Source organism: Miniopterus natalensis, chromosome 11 (genome assembly GCF_054644295.1).
Source record: "Miniopterus natalensis isolate mMinNat1 chromosome 11, mMinNat1.hap1, whole genome shotgun sequence".
In the NCBI taxonomy this organism is placed as follows: Eukaryota; Metazoa; Chordata; class Mammalia; order Chiroptera; family Miniopteridae; genus Miniopterus; species Miniopterus natalensis.
The window spans coordinates 45,177,825-45,202,383 of record NC_142091.1 but is presented as its reverse complement, the minus strand read 5'-3'; the positions used below and the strand labels follow the sequence as shown (position 1 = coordinate 45,202,383).

General features: G+C 44.9%; 1 protein-coding gene across 6 annotated transcripts in view; it reads left to right on the top strand.

The window, feature by feature from the left end:
• The window catches only part of IRAG1 (inositol 1,4,5-triphosphate receptor associated 1), a 58,071-nt gene that overhangs the window by 25,211 nt on the left and 8,301 nt on the right, over positions 1 to 24,559 (top strand). For all 6 annotated transcript variants that reach the window (XM_016206605.2, XM_016206607.2, XM_087822252.1 and 3 more), the window contains 8 exons: positions 5,232 to 5,355; positions 10,628 to 10,658; positions 11,965 to 12,105; positions 12,550 to 12,681; positions 16,079 to 16,220; positions 19,251 to 19,300; positions 19,840 to 19,947; positions 22,001 to 22,068. In XM_016206605.2, coding sequence (XP_016062091.2) covers positions 5,232 to 5,355; positions 10,628 to 10,658; positions 11,965 to 12,105; positions 12,550 to 12,681; positions 16,079 to 16,220; positions 19,251 to 19,300; positions 19,840 to 19,947; positions 22,001 to 22,068 — 796 coding nt within the window. The remainder of the gene's footprint in view (positions 1 to 5,231; positions 5,356 to 10,627; positions 10,659 to 11,964; positions 12,106 to 12,549; positions 12,682 to 16,078; positions 16,221 to 19,250; positions 19,301 to 19,839; positions 19,948 to 22,000; positions 22,069 to 24,559) is intronic.

The following is a 24,559-nucleotide window of genomic DNA, read 5'->3' as shown; positions in this document are numbered from 1 at the left end:
GAAAGCTGGCCTAAAATAGGAAAGGCTGGGGTAGGGAGACCAGGTAAGAGGGTTTGGAAACAGCCTGCTGAGAGGTGATGAGACTGTAGACTGAGGTGGACAGATGGGGATGTGAGGACAGGTTTGAGAGCTGTTTAGATGTCAGCTTGGCAGGACTTGGTGAGGAGATGAGGTGGAGAGGGAGACCAGGAAGACCACCAGTCATCTTGTCTGCGTGGCTGAGGGGGTGATGGGCCACTGACCAGGATTGGGAGCACAGAGGGGCTCACTTGGGAATGAAGACAGTGAGTTGGGGTTTGGACATGTTGAATGCACATAGGGAGCAGCTTGGAGGCCACAGCCTGGCAGGCCTGGTTTGTATCCTGGCTCCACGCTAACCAGCCAGGACCCTGGGGAACCTACTTAATGTAGATGAGCCTTGGTTTCCTAGCTCGCAGTTTCCCCAGAAAATGACTTTAGCAATATTTGCTTCACAGAGCTCCTGTAAGGAAGAACGAGGAAGTGTGTCCAGCACATAGTTGCTGTTCAATAATTGGTAGCTGTCGAAATGGCTTTTATTGTCCTGATCCAGGTGGCAATGCCTAGGAAGTGGGTGGCTCTCTGGACCTGGATGTTGATAGAGGCGTGGGCTGAGGCAGAGACATGCATTAAATAGGCCGTCCTTCCACACACCCCAGTCTGGGCTCGGAGCCCTCAGACTCAGGCAAGGAAAAGGCCTCCCTGAGAAAGTTCATCCCCAACCAGTAGCTTTGGCCTTTTGGGGGTCATCCTGGGGCTCAGAGCACCTTTAATCACAATCCCCAAAAGTTACTTTTCCAAGTCTCTGAGATTGCCAGAAACAAATGTTTTCATTGGAATGAGCTAGTATAGGCAAATATTTTAAAAATGATTTTACTTCTTTTGTTAAAAATATCTCATGTTCATTATTTTAAATTCAACTAATGGTGAAAAATACAAAAAAATAAAGTAAAAATAGCTTATGCCAAATATTCCCTTCCCCACAAATACAGGAGGAGGAGGGAGAGATTATGCTAGATTGCTAGAAATACTTTTTTTAAAAAAATAAAAGGTATTCAATTTAATTGAATTTCGAATAAAGTGAAGTGAAATCAAGACTTGCTGAATTTTGGTAATTGCTTCCTCCAGGAAAAAAAGAGGTTGGTTCTTAAGAATTTAAACTATATATTGTGAAATGCATTAGGGTTTGGAGTCATTGAGGTACTTTTTTTACATAACATGTTTCAAATTTGTATTATTGATTGACTTCCTACAGAAAAAGATGAAATGGCAGCATTTCTTCCCACCTTTATTATTTCTTCCTACCTTTTCATCTCCACATACACAAATGATAAACTATTCTTTTTGTATTGTTAAGTTTGTGTCCTTTACATTTCATTCTGTAACCATAATTTCCATAGTTGTTTAAGTCTTAAACTTATATGTAAAAGGATTTAATGGTCACCATTAATCCCTTTACTATGGCTGCTCGTTCCCAATTTTATGATTTTGATTTATGTCTTGTTTAGCTGGATTTCATTATTCAATAGTCTTCCTAGAAAGGCTCAGAGGTGCTCTGTTCCCTGCATTCTAGCATGTTTGAAACTGTTGTCTTTAATTCTTGAAGGACAGGTTGGATGGTGATAAGTTCTGGGCCACTCTTTTCTTCACAACTGTGTAAATGCTGCACTGTCCTCGGTCTTGTAGAGAAGTCTGAGGCCAGCCGAGTCCCAGCACCCTCCGTCCTCACCTCTCCCTGTAGATGGCTTATTCTTCCATGAGGGCAGTTGGAGAAGCCTTTCGGCAAGATCAGCTGTAATCTCCATGGGGGAAATGTTTTCTTCTCTTCTGTCTTTGGGTATGTTCTTCCTTTCTTTTCTTTTTGTTTTGTTCACTACTTCAGAGGCACCATCATCCATAAATCTCTCATCAGCGTCTCACGTGCAGATCCATCTCCAGATACTTTGCTCTTCCCTTCTTTACATTCCTTGTGCTCATCTCATCTTTCCCATCCTCCATACTAATTCATTTTGAGGGTGTATCTTATTTATTCTTTCCTATTTTCAACACATTGGTTAGTTCTATCTTTTTATAATCTCCCTGCTTAGTTCTGATATTTTGGTCTTCGGTGTATTTCTTTAAATTATAATCTTCCATCTTTGTGTGACCCCCTCATCTCTGATTTCCTATTCTCCCCCCCCCCCCCCAGGTTCTATTTTTTCCACAAGTCAAAGAATTTGTGGTATACATTTTGCACAAAGATGCATTTTCGCTGCTTGTTGCCTCTGTTTTTATCCTGACATCTGTCTCCTGTGTGTTTCCTTTCTTTCCTTTAAACCTTCCTTCCTTTTTTCCTTCCTATTTTCACTATATAGTGTTTTGATACAGTTGCCATGCTGTCTGTTTTCACTGCATTTCTTTTTCCATGGGCATTTCTACCTGGATTTTCTCTTTACCTAGGAATATTGCGTGGGCCAGTTTTCACTGACTCCTTCCCACCCCACCTGAGATCTCTGTCCTTCCAGCAGCTCCTAGCTGAGGACCGGGTGCTGTGTCTGCTTTGCTGCTGCTTGGATGGCGGGGAAAGGGGAAGTTCGGGAGGAGCTGTGTGTAGTGGTGTTTGTGGGATCGGCTTCTGCTCTTTTTCTAACTTTGTTCATCACCCAACACTTGGGTTTGTTATACCAAAGTGGGGGCCTATCTTATTCCCTTAGTGGGGAGTAGCGAGTTATGGACTCTCACCAATTCAGGGCAGAATTATAGAGACAATCTACTCAGGTATTTATTCCCCAGATTTGAGCCAACGATTTCCCGAAGCCACTCTCACTATCCTGTCAGGTAAAGGAAGGAAAAGAGACAAGTTCCGAGGAGTTTGGCCACTGTGCTATTTCTCAGAAGTTGTGGGGGGTGGGGAGCAGCTTCTATTGGGGTTTTCCACGTGTCTCACTCCATCGGAGAAGCTTGTTTTATTTATTTTCTCTTCATTTTCCTTTCTGGGAAATCCCTCCATATTGTTCTACATAATCAGTTCTGGTAGACTACAGTGCAGTCTTTTTTTTTTCCTGCCTTTCGTTTCCGCTCCTCCTTGTGAAGAAAAGAGAAGAGCAGCAAGGCAGTTTTTTCTCTGGGCGGAGTGTCATTACGGTGCTATGGGTCGTTCCACGATCGTTCCACTCCAGAGAACGTTCTGAGCCCCTCTGCGGACGGCCTGCTCACCCCCTTGCTCCACTGCCCCTCCTGCTCCGTGGCACAGTGCCCCGCCAGCATCTTCCCTCTCACATCTTCCTCTCGGTGCCAGGCTTAGAGAAAGAGAGAAGAAAGGGTTACCAAGGGTGGGAGCTTTATGTTTATTTCTAATAAGCTTTGTCTTTCTCTGGCCGTTATTTTTAAAGATTATTGCCTTTTTCTGTTTTTGAGAGTGGGGGGTATATTTTTGGTTGATTTTAAAATTTGTTGTTGTTAATTTGGTTGAGTTTAGGAAGAAGTTGGCTGGTCCTCGGATCCATTAGTTCTAGAATCACTCTTCAGCCATTTCAGTGCAGGGTGCTTAACCCAGGGCATTTTTTTAGGAAAAAGCCCCTGGTATAACTTTCATTTGATTATTAGACCTTGATGTGGTTCAATCAATCATATAGATTGCTCAGGAGCCCATTGCTTAATTATCTCTCAGCTGGGTGTTGCCAGAGTGAGGCCAGAAGCGCCACAGGATTTACCATCTGTCACATGGAAATGTCAGAGAGCAGTAAATGCCAGGACAGAGCCCAAGAGGTGACAGGTAGCTAAGAGAATATCTGGTCCAATCTTATAGTCAAGATGGATCACTGACTTCCCCATCTCTAACAAATGGCCCTTCAGACTTTGCCAGGATACTTTGGGTACCAGGAAACTCATGAACACCATTCTGTTACTGGAAATCTTGAAGTATTTAAGCACTCTTTATCTTGAGCCAAACTACACCTCCTCCTCTCAGCATGGTCTCCCTTGGTGAGGCTTCTAATTCACCTGACTCCCAATCTTAGCTCCATTTGGATGCCGCCACAACTATGCCTATAGTCCTGATCTCTGGCCTGGCCTACAATTCTGGAAAATGGCTGAGCAGGTTAGAATTCTTCTGGGTCAAAACCCATTAGAGATGGTAAAACATATAGCTATAAAGTCCTCCATGCAAATGCAAAGTAACCATGGTATGGGTTGAAGATACCTGATCTGGCTCAAGTAAAAGAGATATGAGGCTTTTAGTCCTAAATGTACTGTGAACCCATAGTAAGACACACCAAGTCTATGCTGCATGAATAACAAATGGGAATGTCAGGGACATGTACCAATGTCCTCCTGAGCTAAGATCATGTAAGAGCACATCTGGGCCTCTGAGACAGCAATAATCAGAATGTGTGCCGGCTGGGGATGGTATCTAGAGGCCATGGGCTACAGCGGACCACAGCAAGCAGTTGGGAAAATGGGGCTACTGCCTCAAGAAAGAAAACTTTGGGAGAGGTAAAAGAACTGTCTTCAAACTGGAGAAAGATTTATGAGAGAAAATATTTCATTTGTTCTTTCTGCCTTCAGAGCAAGACCCCAGATAGTCTTAGGAGATAGCAAAAGCCTGTTCCTTTATTCATTTGACTATGAGGCATTTATTTCTGAGATCTTTAAAAGACCTAATGACCTTAGATTTACCCTGGAAAAGTCCTGTTTCTATTCCTATTTATGGGGATATGGAACCAGATGCTGGTTTCTAGTAGGCCACAGATGATTGAAGTGTTGAATTCCTTTGAGGAAGAATAATTAGGCAACAGGCCTCCTGAAAAACCTGCTAAAGAGAGGGGGCTTTCATAAACATTATACCAAATAATCAACCAGCTTCCAGTTGCCAGAAACCAATGTTTGACCCCAGACACAAGAGCCTGCTTGGTACTTTGGGAAACAATGGGAAGGACACAGAATTCAGAGCAGACAGAATTGGTTTGAAGTCTGCCTATGCCACTTACTAGCTCTGTGACCTTGAGCAAGTTCTTAACCTTGCTGAGTCTTGGTTTTCCCACCTGTACAATGAGAAAATTAAGTTCTAGCTTACTGAGTCATTATAAGGATAAAATAGCAATGATAAAGCCCCTGGAATATAATCAGGTTCTTACGAATGTTAAAGTTCTTTCTATCCATTGAAGCAAGTTGCCAACAGTACTACTGCAATTTCACACAGACATTTTATAAGTTAAGCACTTTTTTTCTTTTAGGGCTGCCTTCTGAACTCTCCCCAGCTATGGAGGAAGAGGAGCCAAAGAGTGGCTTGGACGTCATGCCCAATATTTCTGATGTGCTGCTGCGCAAACTGCGGGTCCACAAGTCTCTCCCTGGAAGGTAAAACCAGGGCATGCGTAGCAGGAGACCTGTATTAGGTGGCCCATGTTAGATTCTAGGTGGGACACAGAAGTATACCAGCCTTGATTTTGGACCCCATACAGATCAGAATCCAATGGTCCAAACAGGGCAAATGCATCTAAAACAAAAAGAGGAATAAAGGGCCAGGTAGGGTGGTTCCAACTGAGAGAGTAGGTGGGGTTCCTAGGTACGCACAAGGGCCACCAAGAGACTCATGACAGCAGAGGGTGGTGGGCCTTGAGCCAGGAGACATGGTTTTAATCCCAGCTCTTCCATTTATTTTTAACCCAGAGATTCTAGGTTTGATATCTGCATAGACAGAGATGTAGAACATTTGGAACCACATGAAGGATTTCCTGGGAAACCTACCAGGCTCTTCCACACATGTGGAGAAAGTGGCTTCACTTCCCAAGCCTCGGCCTCCCCACCTATACAACAGGGATCTGTCATTGGTAGCTAAATGAGATGGTGTGTGAGCCGGGACTTAGGATTTTATCAGCACATCACAGGCCCTTGATAACTGGGTTGAAAAGTGAACGATTTAGAGTATAAAGGAGAGAAAATAGAGTACCACTAAGCAATAGGGTGGGTGCCAGCAAACGAGGCCTCCCACCCAGCCCAGCAACCTGGGGACTAAGCTGTTGGGGACAAAGGCCATTAGGAGGAGCTAGCAGACATAAGAGAGCTTCCCGATTTAGGGAAGGTAAATATGAGAGGAAAACAAGTTTTGCCCATTGGGTGTCATGTGTTTGAATTCCACACTGTAATCATCTGAAACAGAGCCGTCAGGGCAATACTCAGGGCAATACCCAGCAACTAAACCAACATCAAGAAAGGGGCTAGAAACAAGTCAGAAGCGGGCTGAATTCACAGCTGGAAGAGGGCTTGCATTAGCCACTTTACCTGGTGGAAAGGCAGAGAGGGGTGCCCAGAGACAGAGAACCAAAGGAGAAGCACCCCAAGTGTACTGCAGGTTACAGAGCGTAAGTTCACATGCTGTGTGTCTTTTGGTGTTTATGACAACCCAGTGAAGCGGAAAAGGAAGATTTTATTGTGTTTATCTTCAGTGAGAACAGAGAAGCGAAGCAACATGCTTGGCAGGTGACGGAGTCAGGAATCGGATTCAGGGTGGACTGATTTGCCTTTCCAGCTATACCAGAGGCCTGTCAAAAGTAACAAAACAATCACCAGTGCTCATCAGTCTGCAAGGAACAAGGCTGTTCAGGAGTGTTACTGGCTTCTTTTTCCTCTGTAAAGGTGAAGATAATATGATTAGGGCCCACCTTCGACCAATTAAATTTCCCCAGCTTCCCCAGGAAAGGGAAACTGAGTAGTTCCACCATCCTTGAGAGAGTTAACAGCTACTAGCTCCCCACCATGAGATCAGACTGAGCTTTCATGGTCAACGCATAAGGTCAGCTTTGGAGGCATGTGGTCCAGGCTGTCAGATTGGGGTCAGTGTCTCTCATGCATTATGTCAATAGCCATGTTGCCCATCCCCAGTTTCCCTGCCCCAACCACTAAATCAGCCTCCCTGTTTCAGGCCTCAGTAGAGGCTATTTCCAAATTGGGCCCTTGGTTGGGCCCTTGGTTGGGCCCTTGGTTGGGCCTTTGGTTGGGCCCTTGGTTGGGCCTTTGGCTGGGCCCTTGGTTGGGCCCAGAACTCTCTGTTTGGCGTTTGGGAGATACAGATAAACTGTCATGTATGATGTCATCCAAAAAAAGGAAGCCAGAGCTTCAAGATTCCTTTCCCCAGCAGAAATACGGAAAGATTACCCTTGAGTTTTAATATGCAGAAGGAGTTTATTTCATGTTCTATGTGAATTAGTGAATTGGTATTGAACCATACCAGGAAGGAGCTCATAGGGTCAGCAAACTGAATGGATTCCGTAGAAAAACCAGGTCTAGAACCCAAACTAGGGACATAGTCAGTGGTTGGTTGACAAGAGTGCAAAGAGGAGATGTCAGTGGGTAAGGCATCCCAGGGTCAAACACCAGCAAGAGCAATAAACAGGCATTTAATCAACAAATATTCATTGAGTGCCCATTATGTGCCAGACAGAATGGAGAACAGGAAGACACAGTCCCTGTTCTCATGGCACTTACATTCTGGGTAGGGAGACAAATTATATTTAAGTAACATGAATGATTTCAGATAGCAAAGCTGTTAGGGGCACATATTGAGAAAGACATGGGAATGGAACGTTGGGTAGAGGGTCAAAGAAGGCCTTTATGATAAAGTAGTAATTAAGCTGAGACATACAAATGACAAAAAGAAGTTATCCATGCATAGGTTTCGGGGAAGAAATTTCCAGACAAAAAGTATAGTAATTTCAACGAATCATTCTGGGATGACTGTATAGCCACATGTAAAAGAATAAAATTGAACCCTACCTCACACAATACACAAAAATTAACTTGAAATGGATCATAGGCCCAAATGTAAGAGCTAATGCTTTAAACTGTTAAAAGAAAATATAAGAGCAAATCTTTGTGATTAGTTTAGGGTTTCTTAGATATGACACCAACAGCACAAGCAACAAGAGAAAAAAAATAGATAAATAGTATTTCACTAAACTTTTGTAATGCAAACAATACCATCAAGTAAGTGAGAAGACAACCCACAGAATGGAAGAAAGTATTTGCAAATCATGTATCTGATAAAGGACTTGTTTCCATAATATATAAAAAACTCTTATAATTCGATAAAAAGAAAACCAAAATTTTTTTTTAATGGGCAAAGGGTTTAAGTAGACATTTCTTCAAAGAATGTATATGAAGAGTCAATAAGCACATGAAAAGATGCTCACCATTATTAGTCATTAGGAAAATGTAAATCAAAATGATATTGAGATACCGTTTTACATCCACTAGAATGGTTATACTAAAAAAGATGAACAATAAAATGTGAAGGACTTGGAATCTTCAGTAAAATGGTGCAGCCCCTTTGGAATAACAGTCTGGCAGTTCTTTAAGAACTTAAACAGTTACCAACATAGCCCAGCAATTCCACTCCTATGTATGTAACAAAGAGAAATGAAAACATATGTCCACACGAAAACTTGTACATAAATGTTCAGTAACAGCACTTTCATGATAGCCAAAAAGTAGACACAACGTAAATAGTCATCAACTGATGAATGGATAAACAAAATGTGATATATTCATACAATGGAATATTATTCAGCCACAAAAATAAAATACTGATATATATGCGACAATGAGGATGAACCTTGAAAGCATTATGCTAAGTGAAAGAAGCCAGTCACAGAAGACCACATGTTGTATGATTCCATTGATAAGAAATATTCAGAATAGGGAAATCCATAGAGAAGGAAAAGTGGATTCGTGATTGCCTAGGGCTGGGGATGGGGGTTTGGGAAGGTTGGAGAGTGACTGTTAATTAATGGGTACAGGGTTTCTTTTTGGGGTAATGAAAACATTCTAAAATTGACTGTAATGATGGTTGTAAAAGTCTGTGAATATACTAAAAACTACTGAATTGTAAATTGTATAGTATGTGAATTATATTCCAATAAAGTTATTACAAAAGAGAGTGGAAAAAAGGAAAGAACAGTAACTGCAAAGGCCCTGGGGCTACAATGAGTGTGTTTGGGGAGCAGAATGGTCAATGAGGCTGGAGGGGCTGGTTCACAGAGGGCCTTGATTTTATTCTAATGCCTATTAAGGGAGTTTGAATTCTGAGGTAGGCAATGCCATCCAGAATGGTCTCCTTGTATGTCACTTGCAAGCCTCTGTCCTTTTGGAGGCCCAAGGCTCTGCCCTCTACTTGCCTACGCCAGTTTACAAAGCATAGCTCTGCATCAGGAGCTGGCTATATCTGTCACATGATTTTGTACATTTTTTGGAAAAGTGTATTCTATAGCAAAAAAGTGAAAAATGAGTCATCAAAATAGAAAAATAAGTTTAGTTAATAAGTGATAAAAATATGTAAATTTCACACAAAGCCAGGAATCAAAAGCAAGCTCAGTGGGTTTTGATAAATCATTTAAGCAAATTGTGCATGCTCTAGAAGATTATGTTGACTAACCCACAGCAGAAAGGGCCTGATGGGTAGGGTGGTGACAAAAATTGTAAGCATTAAACATCTTTGCAGTTGTTTATCGCATGCTCTATACTCTGCTGACTTGCTGGCCATGGGGTCTTGTTGCCTCATCCTGACAGGAAGGCTCTCACAGTTCCTTGTTGGGGTGAGAACCAGTCCCTTGCAGAGATAGCTGACCCCTACCTTTGCTCTTGGGGTCCCTCCGCACCTGTCAAAGGGAGGAAGCTGTGTTTCCTGAGAGTCTTATCGATGGTACGCTCTGTTGCCAAGTCCTATGACACTGATAGAACCTCTCCCAGTCCTCCCACCCCAGCACAGGAAAGGGCCTGTGCATTATTTACATTGTCCGGGTTTCAGAACAGGGGTAGCTTTAGTTACCAGCAGGACTGGCAGCAGCAACACAGTGAGCGTGCAGATAAAAGGACTGCTTGCTGTGGGAACCACACATGACGAGGAACCTCTCGGAATAACACCGCCGTGCTAGCTGGGACTTTCTTGCTCGATCTCTGATTCCAGCTATCAGAAGCAGTTCTCACTGTGGAGAAGAGCTCTGGCTACTCTTTCCTACCTTTTATTCTTTGGCCCACATGCACCTTGTCACAATCCTCAGAGACAGGAGGGTCAGGCTTTGTGGACCTGAATAGCCCCGAAAAAATAATGGCTGCTCAGATGTGTACAGTTTATAAAGTATGTAGCACATGCATTTTCTTAGTAAGTCCTCAAAACAAACCTGTGAATGAGTCATAAGAGCTAACATCTGAGTGCCTACTGAGTGTGGATGGCATGTATATGTGAATATATATACGTATGTATGTACATAGACATTTACACGTACATATGTACATACAAACATATATTGCTTATAAAACTCCTGTAAGACATATTATTCCCATTTTACAGATGAGCAAACAGAGAGAGATTAAAATAACTTGTCCAAAGTCACAGCTAGTAGAGGCACTAATGGAGGACTGACCCCAGGATCTAATATTTTCCACCACATTTCCTCTGTAGGAGTCAATATCTGGCAGAACATCTCAGAGATTACAGAGATCATACAAAGTATACCCTGAATCTTTCCCTTACTCCATTTCAGGAAACCCAAGCTCTGCTGGTTATTGAAAGTCGCCTTTTTGTTCATTGCATAGGCTGGGTAAAATTCATCTGCATGTCTTTTCTTTTTCACAGTGCCCCTCCACTCACTGAAAAGGAAGTTGAGGTAAGTAACTCCAGTGCTTCGTGAAATTATGAAGCCTGGGCTTTCTGGGTTTTATTTACACTTTCACTGAGGGACTAACCCAGGTATAGAGAATCAAACATTGAGCATTATTGATAAACTGGACTGGACTGAGGCTTGGGCAGGAAAGAGAATCTCACGCACTGATGCTGTTGAAGACGGGCCATGGTAGGTCTCGAGGGCCAGCTCCTGTCCTCAGATGTATACTCACATGCTCCGTACTCAGCATGGCCAAAGCAGCATGGCCTTTGGAATCAGACAGGTTTCATCCTGGCTCTGCGACTCCGTCTCACCTTGAACAAGTGAATGGCCTCTCTGGTCTTGGTCTCTACCCATGTATAGATACAGCAGTTCCTAAAGAGGTGGTTTTGTGGGAGTAAATGAGCTTAGGTGCATAAAACTCATAGCATTGCTGGCATGTGGTAGATGCTCAATGAGGAGTAGCTTTCAATATTGCCATCATCATCATCACTGAGTCAGCTCAGGGCCTCCAGTCCTCTGTCTGGAGATTTCTGCCCACTGTGGGCCTTGTTACACGAACTCCAGAAGCTCAGGCAGAGTTATCTCACCCCAATGGTATAAATCTGCTACCACTTGACTCGGGCAGGGCAATGAAAGCTGTAAAACGAAGACCACAGCTTCCCTCCTGTGTAGTCCATCTGTCTATTTCTCCTCCCCAGTAGTTTCCTATTATTCCAGGAATTCCATGTCTGATCAGTACCACCTTTCAAAGTTCATTCATGCAGGCTGTGTTTTTGGCATGGAATGTTTGTTCCACAGAGCTTCTCCTGACGGGATCATACCTGGCCTTATGTCATCTCTGGCAGCTCTTACAGCTGCTTTCAGTGGACAGTTTGGAACACTCACGCGAGATGCTGCTTGAAGTTTGCTTTAAGTCAACCCGGCTTACATCTCAAATTTTCTTTACAGTGGTTTCATGAGAAACTTCCAAAACCCACATGTAATAAATCCTAGTGTGAATCCAAACTGCTTACACAATCAGCTGTGTTGGCCCAAGTTTATCTAAACCCAAATACAGGATGTTATTTTCTGGAAGTTCAGGGAAAAGCAAAGTGTTATTCTCTTATTATTCCTCAGTAAAATGCTCTGGTCCTGGGAAGGACCTTGCATGGACCTCGTGTCACTAGTTCACCCCTTTGTGTAGTTGGCTGCTTTGGTGACCGGTTCCAGGAGCTGATGTAAAATGCTCATGCAAGAAACACACCTGCAGCCGTGTTCCCTGCAATAACTCCTCCTAGCACCTCTTCCACACTCTTGTTCCCAACAGAACGTGTTTGTACAACTGTCCTTGGCCTTTAGAAATGACAGCTATACCCTGGAATCTAGAATTAACCAGGCTGAAAGGGAACGCAACCTGACAGAAGAGGACACCGAGAAGGAACTGGAAAACTTCAAAGCTTCCATCACGGTAATTGTGGAATCCTTGAAGGAGGGGCTGTCTCCAAGGGTTCTGCTGGGCATCCTGCTTTTCTCAGTCACCAAGTAGAGTCTCCTGAAATGAGGAATCAGGCCAAGGCCCTGAGCCAGACAGCCTTCCTGAGAATGCTGGGAGGAGCAAAGATCCTGGAGGCCTGGTGACCTCAGGGCTGTGGGTAAGGCCTCTGAGCCCTTGTGAGCTTCTCAGGAGGGGTCTGGGTGACCTGGGATGGCAAAGGGAGCTCCTTGGGAACCAGAGACCCGGATGTGATTCCCTTCTTTTAGGCCAACCAAGTACAGAGTGTCCACATTGGGTTTCTCCAATCCCCAGAAGAAGCTGTAGCCCTGGCCCTGCAGAGGCCGCTCCTCTCAGACAGGATGGGGACCGGGGCCCATCCTGTGAGGACCCTGGGTGATGTTCCTTCTCACTTCTCAGTCTTCAGCTTCACTCTGGCACCACTGTGAGCACCGGGAGACCTATCAGAAGCTGCTGGAGGACATCGCTGTCCTGCACCGCCTAGCTGCCCGCCTCTCCAGCCGGGCTGAGATGGTGGGGGCTGTCCGCCAGGTAAGCCTCGCCAGCTCCCAGCCCTCCTGATTGGCTCTGCTCTGCCCACGGTAACTAAAGCAATAATAGAAGCGGTGACAACTTCAGACACCACTGATTGATGGCTTCCTCTGTGCCAGGCAGCCTGTGTACATTGTTGTGGTTTTTCAGGGGTTTTTTGCTGGACCACTAAACCCTTAAGTGCTCCTTGTGAAAGCTTTCTGTGGACACATGCATGTGAGAACTACTGCATACTCCCTTCTTTTCTTGAGATTTCCAGAGCACACTGCAGTAATCAAGCCTTTGAGAAGTCTTATAGAGAGGAAGCCTGTTTAAGTTGACCTCTGTATTTCCCAAATGTATTTGGCTGAAGAACCACCACCCCTCCTTTTATTTTTCTCACAAAATACCTACTCAACTCCCATAGAACTAGTATTTGGCAAAATATGCTTTAGGAAAAACTGCTCTGTTTCATTTAATCCTCCCAGCAACCCTGTAAAGTCAATATCCTTATGCCCTGATGAAGACATGAAGTCTCAGAAAAGTAACAGCACAAGTAGTGCTGAGGTGCTGGCCCAGGTCCGGCTCCCTCTCAGCCACTTGGAAGTCCCGATGCACACAGAGCACTGCCCTGATCCCAGATGGTATCGTAGGATCAGACTGCCTGAGGTCTAATCTCGTCTCCACCAGGATTCGCTGTGTGGCCTTGGGCCAAGTACCGAGCTCTCTGCGCTCCAGCTTCTCCAACCATAACATGTGGCTGATGGTAGTATCTGCCATGTAGGGCTGCTGAAGTACTTGTAAAACATCTGGCTGTGGTTATCACTGCTGCTGTTCCCGTGGACCCATGTCCTGCTGCATTGATTGTGTCAGCGGGGTGTTCCTGGGGCACAGCCCCAAGCAGCTTTTATGGAACAAAGGAAGGACAAGCCACTGGTGTCCCACCCCTCTGTCTTCTGGGGAAAAAGCTCCTGACTCAGCAGCAGCACCCAGGAAGTCAGTCCAGCTGGGAGCAGCCACAAAGGGAGAGCACAAAGGAAGGGACTGGTCTCAGCTCACGGCTATGGGGAACTTTTCCAGGGCATGGTCACTGAGCACGTCCCTCTGCGGACAGGCAGGCCCTGGGCTGGGCTCTCTGAGGGACCCAAGGGGTATAAGCAGAGAAAAACCTTTCTTATCTGTACAGCTCTCCCAAATGTGTTTCTAGACCCACGTGTGTTGCTCACTTCAGTCTTCACCCTTCTCCAAGTGGCTTCCGCGTCTCAGCCCTCACCTCTCTCTCTGGTTCCACCAGACTGGTTCAGGCACATCTCACTGCCACCAGTCCCACTCCCGTCAGCCTAACTTCCACTTGTGGCCTGATTATGCCACGCCCTTACTTTGAGACAAAGTCCTTGATAACCCAGCCCTAATTACCTTCACTCCTTGTGAACAAACCCACTGCTTGCTGATTCCTGTATTAGTGGGATGGCCTGTAATGTCCTCGTTTCCCAGACAGTCCTGTTACTCGCCTATTGCCCCAGCATAATGCTTTTTAAAAATTTTATTAAATTTGTTGAGGTGACATTGGTTAATAAGATTATGAAAGTTTCAAGTGTACAATTCTATAGCACATCACCTGTGTACTTCACGGTGTGCTCACCACCCAAAGTCGGGTCTCCTTCCGTCACCATATATTCAGTCCTCTTTGCCGTCTTCTGCCTCCTCTCACCTCCTTCCCCTCTGGTGGCCACCATACTGTTGTTATATTTATGAATTTTTGTTTGTTTGTTCATTTGTTTCTTTCTGTTTTATGTCACACATATGAGTGAAATCATATGGTGGTTGTTTTTTCCGTTTGACTGATGTCTCTTAGCATGATACTCTCAAGGTCCACCCATGTTGTCACAAATGGCGGTGACAACCATCCTTTCCCACGGCCGAGTGGTACTCCACAGTGTACATGGGCCACACCTGCTTTATCCCGCCGTCCACTGGAGGACACTTCAGTTATTTCCAGGTCTTGGCCACCGTGAATAATGCTGCAATGAACATAGATGTTCATATATTTACAAGTAAATGTTTTCAAATTTTTCACGTAGATGTCCAGAAGAGGTATTGCCAGTCACATGGTAGCTCTAGTCTTAGTTTTTTGAGGCTCCTCCATACGGTTTTCCACAGTGGCTGTCCCAGTCTACATTCCCACCAGCAGTGAGTGAGGGTCCTTTTTCTCCACCACCTCTCCAGCGCTTGCTGTGTCTCATCTTGTTGACAATAGCATTCTAACAGGTGTGAGGTGGTGTCTCACTGTGGTTTTGATTTGCATTTCCCTATAGCTAGTGAAGTTGAGCATCTTTTCATATATTTGTTGGCCATCTGCATATCTTCCTGGGAGAAGTGTCTGTTCAGGTCCTCAGCCCATTTTTTAAATTGGATTATTTGTTTTTTTTGTAGTTGAGTTGTATGTGTTCTCTATATATTTTGGATATTAGCCCCTTATTAGAGGTATCATTTGTAAATATCTTCTTGTGTTTGGTTGGTTGCCTTTTTGCTTTGTTGGTGGTCCCTTTTGCTGTGCAGAAGCTTTTTAGTTTGATATAGTCCCATTTATTTATTATTTTTGCTTTTACTTCCCTTGCCTTTTGGATCAAATTCATAAAATCCTCTCTAAGACCCCAAGGTCCATAAGTTTAGTACACATGTTTTCTTCTATGTATTTTATTGTTTTAGGTCTTATAGTTAGGTCTTTGATCCCAGCATAATTCTTTTTCTCACTCGAGGATATGCTTTTATTGATTTGAGAGAGAGAGAGGAAGGGAGAGAGGGAGAGAAGAAACATCGATGTGAGAGAGAAACATCAATTGGTTGCCTCCCATATGCGCCCGAACTGAGGATCGAATCTGTAGCCTAGATATGTGCCCTGACGAGGCATCAAATCCGCAACCTTTTGGTGTGCGGGATGACGCTCCAACCAGTTGAGCCACCCGGTCAGAGTCCTGGCATAATTCTTAAGAGCACTCCCTCCCTTTCGCTCTGCAAGCGAGTCCTGTTTGGAGGATAAGTTCTTTACCTGGATACAAGGCCTATGATTTCCTGTCTCTGGACCCTTGCTCTTGGGGGTCCCTGGCCTGAATGCTCTTCACCCCTTCTGTCCATGTCAAATGCCCAGACGCTGCCAACACCCTCCAGCTCCTTCACTCGGTCTCCATGAAGTCTCCCTGGCCCATTCCCCTGCTCTTGCACCTGTCACCCCTGAGGCATCATGGCTGTGCTTGTCCTGGTTCTCCCAGGGCACGTGCCGAGACCCTCTCTCGGCTCGCAGAGTGAGCAGCAAACTCTTCGAGAGCAGGGTCATGTCGAATTGGTCCCTGTATCCCTCTGATTCTCCCAGCCCAGCCTTTCCTCAAATGCCCGTGTGTTCATGCCCCGTTCCCTGCAGGAAAAGCGCATGTCCAAGGCAACAGAGGTGATGATGCAATACGTGGAGAACCTGAAGAGGACATATGAGAAGGACCATGCGGAGCTCATGGAATTTAAAAAACTGGCGAATCAGAATTCAAGCCGCAGCTGCGGCCCCTCTGGTAAGGAACCCGGGTCCTGCCCTCGTCTTGGGCCTGCAGTGTGAGTCCCTGATATATCTAGGTTGGGATCGCACCTATCAGGGCTGCCCCAGGACCTGTTTCAGGTAGAGCAAGTGCTGCCTACAAGGGCTTTGCAGCAGCTGCTCCAGTGAGCCTGGGGCCTGGAAACAGAAAACACAAATGGCCCCAAAGCGACTCCTGACTGCGGACACAGTTAACCAGAGCAGCTGACTACTGACACGAAGTCACAGGCTGCCAGAGCTCACTCTACTTAGTGAAATGACAGACCCCAGCCCCTTTGTGCTTTGGGGCCCCTTTCTAGGCAACACATACTAAGGGATTTGAACTTTCTCCTGGAGAAACATTAGGGATCCAACCAAAGATTTTAGTTAGGGAAATGACATGATCATATACAGAGTTTAGAAGGTTCCTCTGACTATGGTAAGGCCAGTACGTTCCTGGGGCAAAGCCAGAGACAGGGAATCCTACGAAGCTGCTATTACAACAGTGCAGGTGAAAGATGAAGTCTGGGCAGGGGAGGGGGCGTGAGATCCCGGCTAAGAGAGATATTGCTGAGATAAATAGCAGACTCGTGGGCAAGACAAATGTTTTAAAGAAATACTCTCTTTTTAAAAATGTTCTATAAAATTGTTATAGGAGCATGGGGCGGGGGGAGGGCTGCCTCTTACATGAGGAAGTCAAGGAAAGTGTTACAGAGGGCTGGTGTCTGGGCATTATTTTAAAGTAAAAGTAGGAATTCTTCAGGCAAAAGGGAGAAATGCGTCAGGTCGAGTTAGCATGGTACAGAGTTGCGGGGTTGCAGTGTTGAGGTCTGATAATGACAGGTTGAAGGTGAGACTTTGTAGTCTAAGCCACATGCCAGGCCTTTGTCCCATAGGCAATGAGGAGTCCCTGGTGAGTTGACATCACCTGACATGGTCAGGTTGTATTTTTAGAAGATTCGTCTGACTTCAGAGTGGGCGATGCGTGAGGGCAGTGTGGACGTTGAGGCGTGGAGAGATGGGTTTGAGGCAGTCCAGGAGGAGGAGGACCGCGCCTTGGAACAAGAAATCTCCTTGGGAGCTGCCAGGGGCTAGGCTCTGACTGATGAGGGTGGTGTTAGCGGGAGAAAACAGACATTTTAGCGACAGGAATCCCCGTGGAATGCAAACATCCTTGTTACCAAGAGCGGGAGGAGGGAAAGTACAGAAACTATAACAGATGGAGAAACCTTTATAAACAGGAGGTTTCACAAGTTTCCTGGGGAATATCACTGACGCTTCCCAGCCCCAGACTGTCTGCTCTGGATCTTGGCAGCGAGGTTCCTGACCCACATGCACCTGGGCCTCTAACAAATCGCTCTCTGTCAGTGTTGGAAGCTGGGGAAGCTGCCATCCAAGAAACCCTAATACATGGCTCTCACATTGTTGCCCTGCAAGGTGCAGTGTCCCCTGTGAACCACCTTAGCCAAGGTTTATGAAAGGAGCAGTTACCCGTTCATTCTGCCTCTGGGGTGCCCACGTGACCCTGGAGTGTGGAGGTAAAGGGCACACGGCCCCTGACCGCAAGGAGCTCCCACACCGTGGGGAGGGCAGGGCAGGGCAGCCAGAGCTGTGACAGAAGCAAGCAGACTTCCGTGGGGAGCACACTGCACAGCCCCCCCTTCAGTCTGAGGGGGTGAGAAAGTGCTTATAATAAGAAGGGAGACGGCAGCTGAGCCTTGAATGGTGAGTAAGGGTATCAGATACATGTTCCCACGCCGCTGTGACCCAAGCTATACCTCAGCTTAGCTGGTGCGCAGGGGCCAGCACCCACCCACCAGGTGTGTCCACCGGACACTCTAGGACACCCCCTAATATACAGTGTTTGTTTTTTAAGCCTTTACATGACTTCTGGCAATCTTTGTCTTTGCCTGAGGCTCTGAAGACTATAGTGAAATAAAAATACCTCTGATTTCAAGAAAAGTGATACACATTTAAAAGAAAAAAATAACACCAACTTTTTTCTAAATATGAGACATGCTAACTGCCTGCATTTTGGATTTTTTCCTTAAGATAGATTCTAGAAGTGTAAATACTAAGGAAAGACATAAGGCTCTTAAAGCAAATTATTTTAAAATAACCCAGGGATATTTCCATTTAATGGGTTATAATAATGCTCAATTCATTGTGCCATTGACACTTTGGCGTTTCTTTTTAAAAGTATCTTTGCCTTTGATGGGTCAAAATTGTATCTCATCTCGTAGTTTTAATTTGTATTTTTTTACCTTTTCGAATGTTCCTCGGACATTTGTATTTCCACTTTCATAAATTCTCTAATTATATCTTTTGCTCACTTGTAAGATTGGAATTTTATTAATTTGTATGAACTCTTCATATATAAAGAATATTTTCTGGTTCTGCTATTTTGGCTGACTAGGAAACTTGAAAACCCTTTGACCACAAGTACATTTTGCTGGATAAAATAAAGCAAACATTAGTCTAAAAGAATAGCTGAATCTACAAGAAAAGAAATTGAAGTACTCAGATACAAGAAAAGAAAAGAGAACTGAAACCAAGCTGATCCCGCAGCTTCCTTGCGACAAAAGTCCACCTCAGTTATCTGGGTGCTGGGCTTTGCACTTGCGCACAATCTGAGATGAGGCCCTGACACCCACGGCAGAGAGTTGTCATTTAAGCCTCCCATAGAAAGTGAACACTTTCCAAGGTCTGCATCTTTAGACAGAACTTGGGCCAGAAGAAAAAAAAACAATCACCAACCAGTAGAGAAAGAAATCAAGGAAGTTTGTCTGTTTTGTCCCGGGCTCTAGTAGGAAAAAAATATTTTCCTCTTCCTCATAGGAAAAGTGCGTGCCCCAAAAGTACATTCCATGACAGAAGTGATGATGCAATATGCAGAGAATCTGAGGAGAGCGTGACACGGGGCCTCTGACCCATACACACCCTGGCTTAGTTTCTGACTATCTGTTTCCTGCTGGAGCCTACCCTGAAAACTTACCTGAGTTCTCTCCTCTGTTCCCTCCTGTTGCAGAAGACGGGGTCCCTCGCACAGCGCGGTCCATGTCCCTCTCTCTGGGAAAGGTATGCATGTTCAAGGAATGCCAGGGCTCCTGGAGGAAGTACTACAGAAGTTTCCACAGTCACCCAGGAGATCATTCATTCTTGGATCCATGGGTGGCAGAGAACCTCTGGACAGAGTCTCTAATTCAGCTCCCCACACCTGCTAGCTCACCCTCCAGGCTTCTCTTGCTCATGGTTTTCCTGACCGTACCATCCCTTAAATGAACATGAAATGATGCATAAACCTTGATATTGCTAGAACTTTCATACACTATCCAGGATGTTACCCAGAGACTGGAGGTCATTTCTGTTTCATTTCTTCAGGATTTAATAAGCTAAAATAGAAACATGTTAAGACATCACTCACCACTAACAGAAAACCTGTGTCAACTTTGGTTACTCTCTCCACACCAACTCCCACTACCATCATTACCCCAAAGCCAAACTCTCCAGTGAATGTTATGACAGCATTAGGAATGACTAGGTATATTCAGGGCCTTTCTGAACTGTGGGTGCTGCTCCCTCGATGACAGTGGGCCTGGTCACTTTTCTTTCTACAGAACATGCCCCGCCGGAGGGTGAGCGTTGCCGTGGTTCCCAAGTTTAACGCCCTGAGCCTGCCCAGTCAGCCCCCAAGCTCATCACCCATCCCCTCCTTACCAGCCCTGGTAAGTATGGTCATGCTTGCCTGCTGGCCCTATTTGACCTCTCCCTCAGGCTCACTGACATGTGGGTGACCTAGATGTGGGCAAGGTCAATCAAGTGAGGACATTCTCAGCATGGGTTCTGCGCCGTGGGCTTTAAAAGCCCAATATAGACCAGGCTCCAGGTCTTCCACTGCCCTGAGAAGAATACAGTATAATTGAGCAAGGTGCTGGCGGCTCAGGGAGTGTTCCTTACAAGTGGTATCCTTTTTCATGCGTAAACCACAACCCTCCAAGGTGGGTACAATTTTGTCTCGCTCTGCAATGGGCTCAAACAGCTGAGCTGCATTGTATAGTGGTGGAATTGAGCTTTGAACCATAGGCTCTCTGATTCCAGAGCTTGAATTCCTAAGCTCAATGTTATCCTGCCTCGATTCATTACAACAGTGTTTACAACAATGAAAAACTGGAGACTACTCAAATGTCCGTTAATAAGAGATTGGTTAAGTACATTATGGACATCCCTATAAGAGGTTTCTATGCAGTTGCTAAAAATAATGATTAGAATGTAAATATAGGGTGGGGAAAAAGTATGTTTACAGTTGTTCATCTGGAAAATAATACAATAATTAATAAACAATAATGTAAGAATAGGCTCTGTTTCACATACTCACAACTGCAAATCTATTTTTGACCCACCCTGTATTTATTGACATGAAAATTTTTTCATAATTATTAGTAAAAAGCTATTTAAAACAGTATATACAGTATACTTCTGTTTTGTGGTTTTTTTAGAAAGTGTTTTTCTATGTGTAAACAGAAAATTCTGGAAGCATATATGTAAAACTATTAATAATGATTATCTATGGGCAATGGTAAAACCACAGGTGATTTTTATCTTCTTGATGCCTTCTTATATTTCTATAATAAGGATGTGTTATAATCAGAAAAAAAACCCATTTCAATTTTTTTAAACAAAGATAGTTCCTATATAACAAAATATTTTCCAGATCCCAGGTCCTTGTGAATCTACTTAATCCTATCTAAGACTTGTAATTCTTTCTTCAGTTGTTCCTTCATGCCCCTGTCCATGACTCTATAAGGAAATAATCTGATCTTAAGCAATAGGTAAAGCAGATTTAAGCTCTATTGTGGCAATAGGTAGCAGTAACTTTTAAACTTCTTTCACCTCTTCCTGCCTTGAACATTTCAATCATCTTTGAAATCAGCATAAACTCCCAAATCACCCACTAGAACAAAGGAGCCTAAAACAAAAATTTTTAAAGGAGCTTAGGGAGGGCAAGTTAGCATGTTTTAAAGAACCTATTGCCCATACTATACTAAATGTATAAATGTAGTTTCTAAATATACATATATATTTCTTTAGGCTAGGAGTTGGCAACCAGGGCTATACATTCAAATGACGTGGAGTACTTTTTAAACATTCCATGCCTGGGCCCACCCCAAGATTCTGGACTGATTCAGTACTTTCAGAAATCTCCCCCAGGTGATTTAATGCGCAGCCAGAGTTGAGAATCATTGTTTAAATCAAATCCGTTGCACAAAACAATGTGATAGTCCTGGGGTATTTATTATAAGAAGTTTATGATGGTTTGATCTTTTAGTAAAGACGGGCATCTCCTGAGAATGGGGCATGGAGCTGTACCTCCTGGGCAGTGATGGGTTTGCGTGTATCTATCCCAGCAGCCCGTGGGGCCTGTGTTTGGTAGGAGACTCAATGGTATTTAATCCAGGGACAGAGAAAAACAGATGGCTCTCCTCCAGAAGAGAGCCTTAAATGTAAACTCGTTGCTCAACAAAACTTGAAGAGGAAAAGTAAAAGTTGCAAATTGCATGTGCCCCAGAGTGCAAGAACACCAAGGGAAGCAGGACAGAGGAAGCCTGAGGACTGGGCCAATGCCTGGTCTTAAATGACGATTAGAAAGCGTGTGGAGTGAGGAAAGGGAAAGAGGAGCAGCAGCAGCTCCTCTACCCCCAGCATCATCAGACACCCAGCAGCTCCGGCCTCTTCCTTCCCCACTAATCCCCAATTCTCTGTCTCCTGTTTTCCATTCAGTCAGAATCACCTAATGGAAAAGGCAATCTACCTGTCACCACCTCAGCACTGCCTGCACTTTTGGAAAAGTAAGTTTGTCAGTTTTCCTCTGAACTTTGGGTACCTCTGAGAAAAATTTCCCCAACTCAGCTTTCCTGCCATCCTCACCCCGAAAATGCAATAGAAAGCAAATTAAGTTCTAGGAGAAATAAGTGGGACTCTGAGACCCACAAAGATTTCACACCCAGTTTGCAAAATTCCTAGACCAGCACGATGCCGTGGCTTAGGTCAAGGGTACCACGATCTAAGAAGAGCCCACTGGAGATGGAAGCCTTCTCTGTTGGTCGGGACTCCTTGGGCTACAGACAGATACAGGAACACCCCAGCTCAAAGGGGCTTAACTAAGTCCAGAGGAGGGGCTGCTCCGGGTGTGATGCAGCGGGCCCAGCTCAGCCTCTCCACAAGTCCCGGGCCTCTTTCCACTTTATCTGTTGACTTCATCAGCAGGCTTGTGGCAAATGGCCGCTGGTCCCAGGCATCCTATCCAGACATGACAATATCTACAGGAAAAAGGACTGCCTTTTCCCATGTTTCTTAGGAATGAACCCAGGGGCCTTTCTTCAGTCTTCCTTCTCATCTTGTTGGCAGATTTGGTCTTTTTCTAAGCCAATCACAGGCTTTGGGAATGGGATTGTCATCGTTTCTTAAACTATCCCCAGGGGATGGAAAGAGAGGGCCAGCTTCCCATGAAGCAAAATGGCTTCACAAAGAAGAATAAATTGTTAAACAAAATCACATTGCTGTTAGGATGTAGGAAGGAGAGGAGTCTCGGATGGGCGACTGACAGCGTGGACTATGCCTGATTTTCTAGGCATCTGTGCAACCTGTGGGTCTTCTCACCCTCAGCCAAAGCAAGGCAGGCTGTTTCCACACAAGGTTACCACTTGCTTCTCTAATTCACTCATTTGCTTGCTGGGAAACATCTGGACCACAGCTGCCACCTCTCAGAACATTCCCCTTGTGTCTTTCCTCACGTGGTAGAACACACACCTTTATTCTTCCTTCTTCCTTGCCTTGAGACAACTTCAGTCCTTTATTTTTCATTGCTGTTAGAATAGTTTTCTTGGCCTGGTAAGAAATGTCTATGCTGGGCCCCTTTTCAGTACAGACAAGCTCCCAAGCTCCTCACCCCCAGACTTAGCCTGTTTTCCTCCTCTCTCAATATATCAACCACAAACCTGTCCCTCAGTAACTCACCCTGCACTAGTCTTGAAGTTTTCCCAGAATTTCCTCTTTTTGCTATCTTACAGGTCCTTGATGTTATATAGGGTATTTTTGTTTATTTGTATCCCTGTTTTTCTGCTTGCTATAAGGAAATTATAAAGGAATGACAAACTAACAACCATGTGGACGTAACCAAGGTTACAGAATCTTACCAGGTCCCTAGAGTCATAGTGTCTAGTCCCTGGTCTCTGAATCTCTCCAGAAATAGTCACTATGCCCTGAGTGAGAAGCTCACTATAATTCTCCCTCCCAATCCTGCCTTTAAAAGCACCAACCCCCTCTCCAGGAGGGTCCCCAACATGGCCCTGTTTCCAACTCTTGGCCTGCAGAGCTAATAAGGGCAGGAGATGTCTGTCCCCACTCTCCTCAAGAGACTAATCATGATGGGGCAAGGCCTGGACCCTGTAGGGCTAATGTTCAGGCCAGCTGAGAACTTCTACCTGAGGCAGTGAGGGCCATCAAGAACCCGCTGCTGCTGCTCCTCTTTCCCTTGCCTCACTTCCCATACTCCTCAATGTAACTCAGCACACACTTAAAGGCACCTACTGAGCCAAGCACCACTCCAACTCAAACACAGTCTCTCTCCCTGCAACCACGGCCACAGGGAGGGATGGGCATGTACATAAAACAGAAAAATGTCCTATCTCCAAGTTATGCTGTAACAGAGGTGTAATGAGGGCACAGGGGGAGGGAGACGTCAACTTTAACCACAGGGCGTGGGAGAGGGGAAAACATTGGCAAAGATTCCACAGAAGAGAAGGTATTTAAGCTGTCTTAAAGATACACAGGAAAAACTTACAGGTTGTTGGAGAAGATATTTCAGGAACTCTAAGCTCAGTCTAGAGGTCACACATTGTGTGTTTCCCCTACTTCTCATCCCACCTCCAGTATTAAACCAAAGGTTCTCCTTGCCCATCTCTCACTCTAAACAAGCAACCTTTAAAAGAAGGACCACATCATATGCCATAGCCCAGCCTAAGAGCAGTCATGGCCCACTTGGCAAGTTCCCTTGAACCCCTCACACTGCTCAGAGCCCCAGGAAAAGACTTCTGTTGAAACAAGTCTCAGGGAGATATGGAAAGTGTACTTTGACACGAAGTTAGAAGACCAAGGAGTCCCAGCCAGGTCCACCAACCACCAATAATGTGAACTTAGGCAAGTCACTTACTCAACCTGAGCATGTTTTTCATCTTTCAAATGGGTTAATCCCCCACAGGGTTGCATATAGTGCAGTCAAGAGAATGGGCAAATGTCAGACTGCATAGGATCAGGTTCGAGCTCTATCAAACACTGACC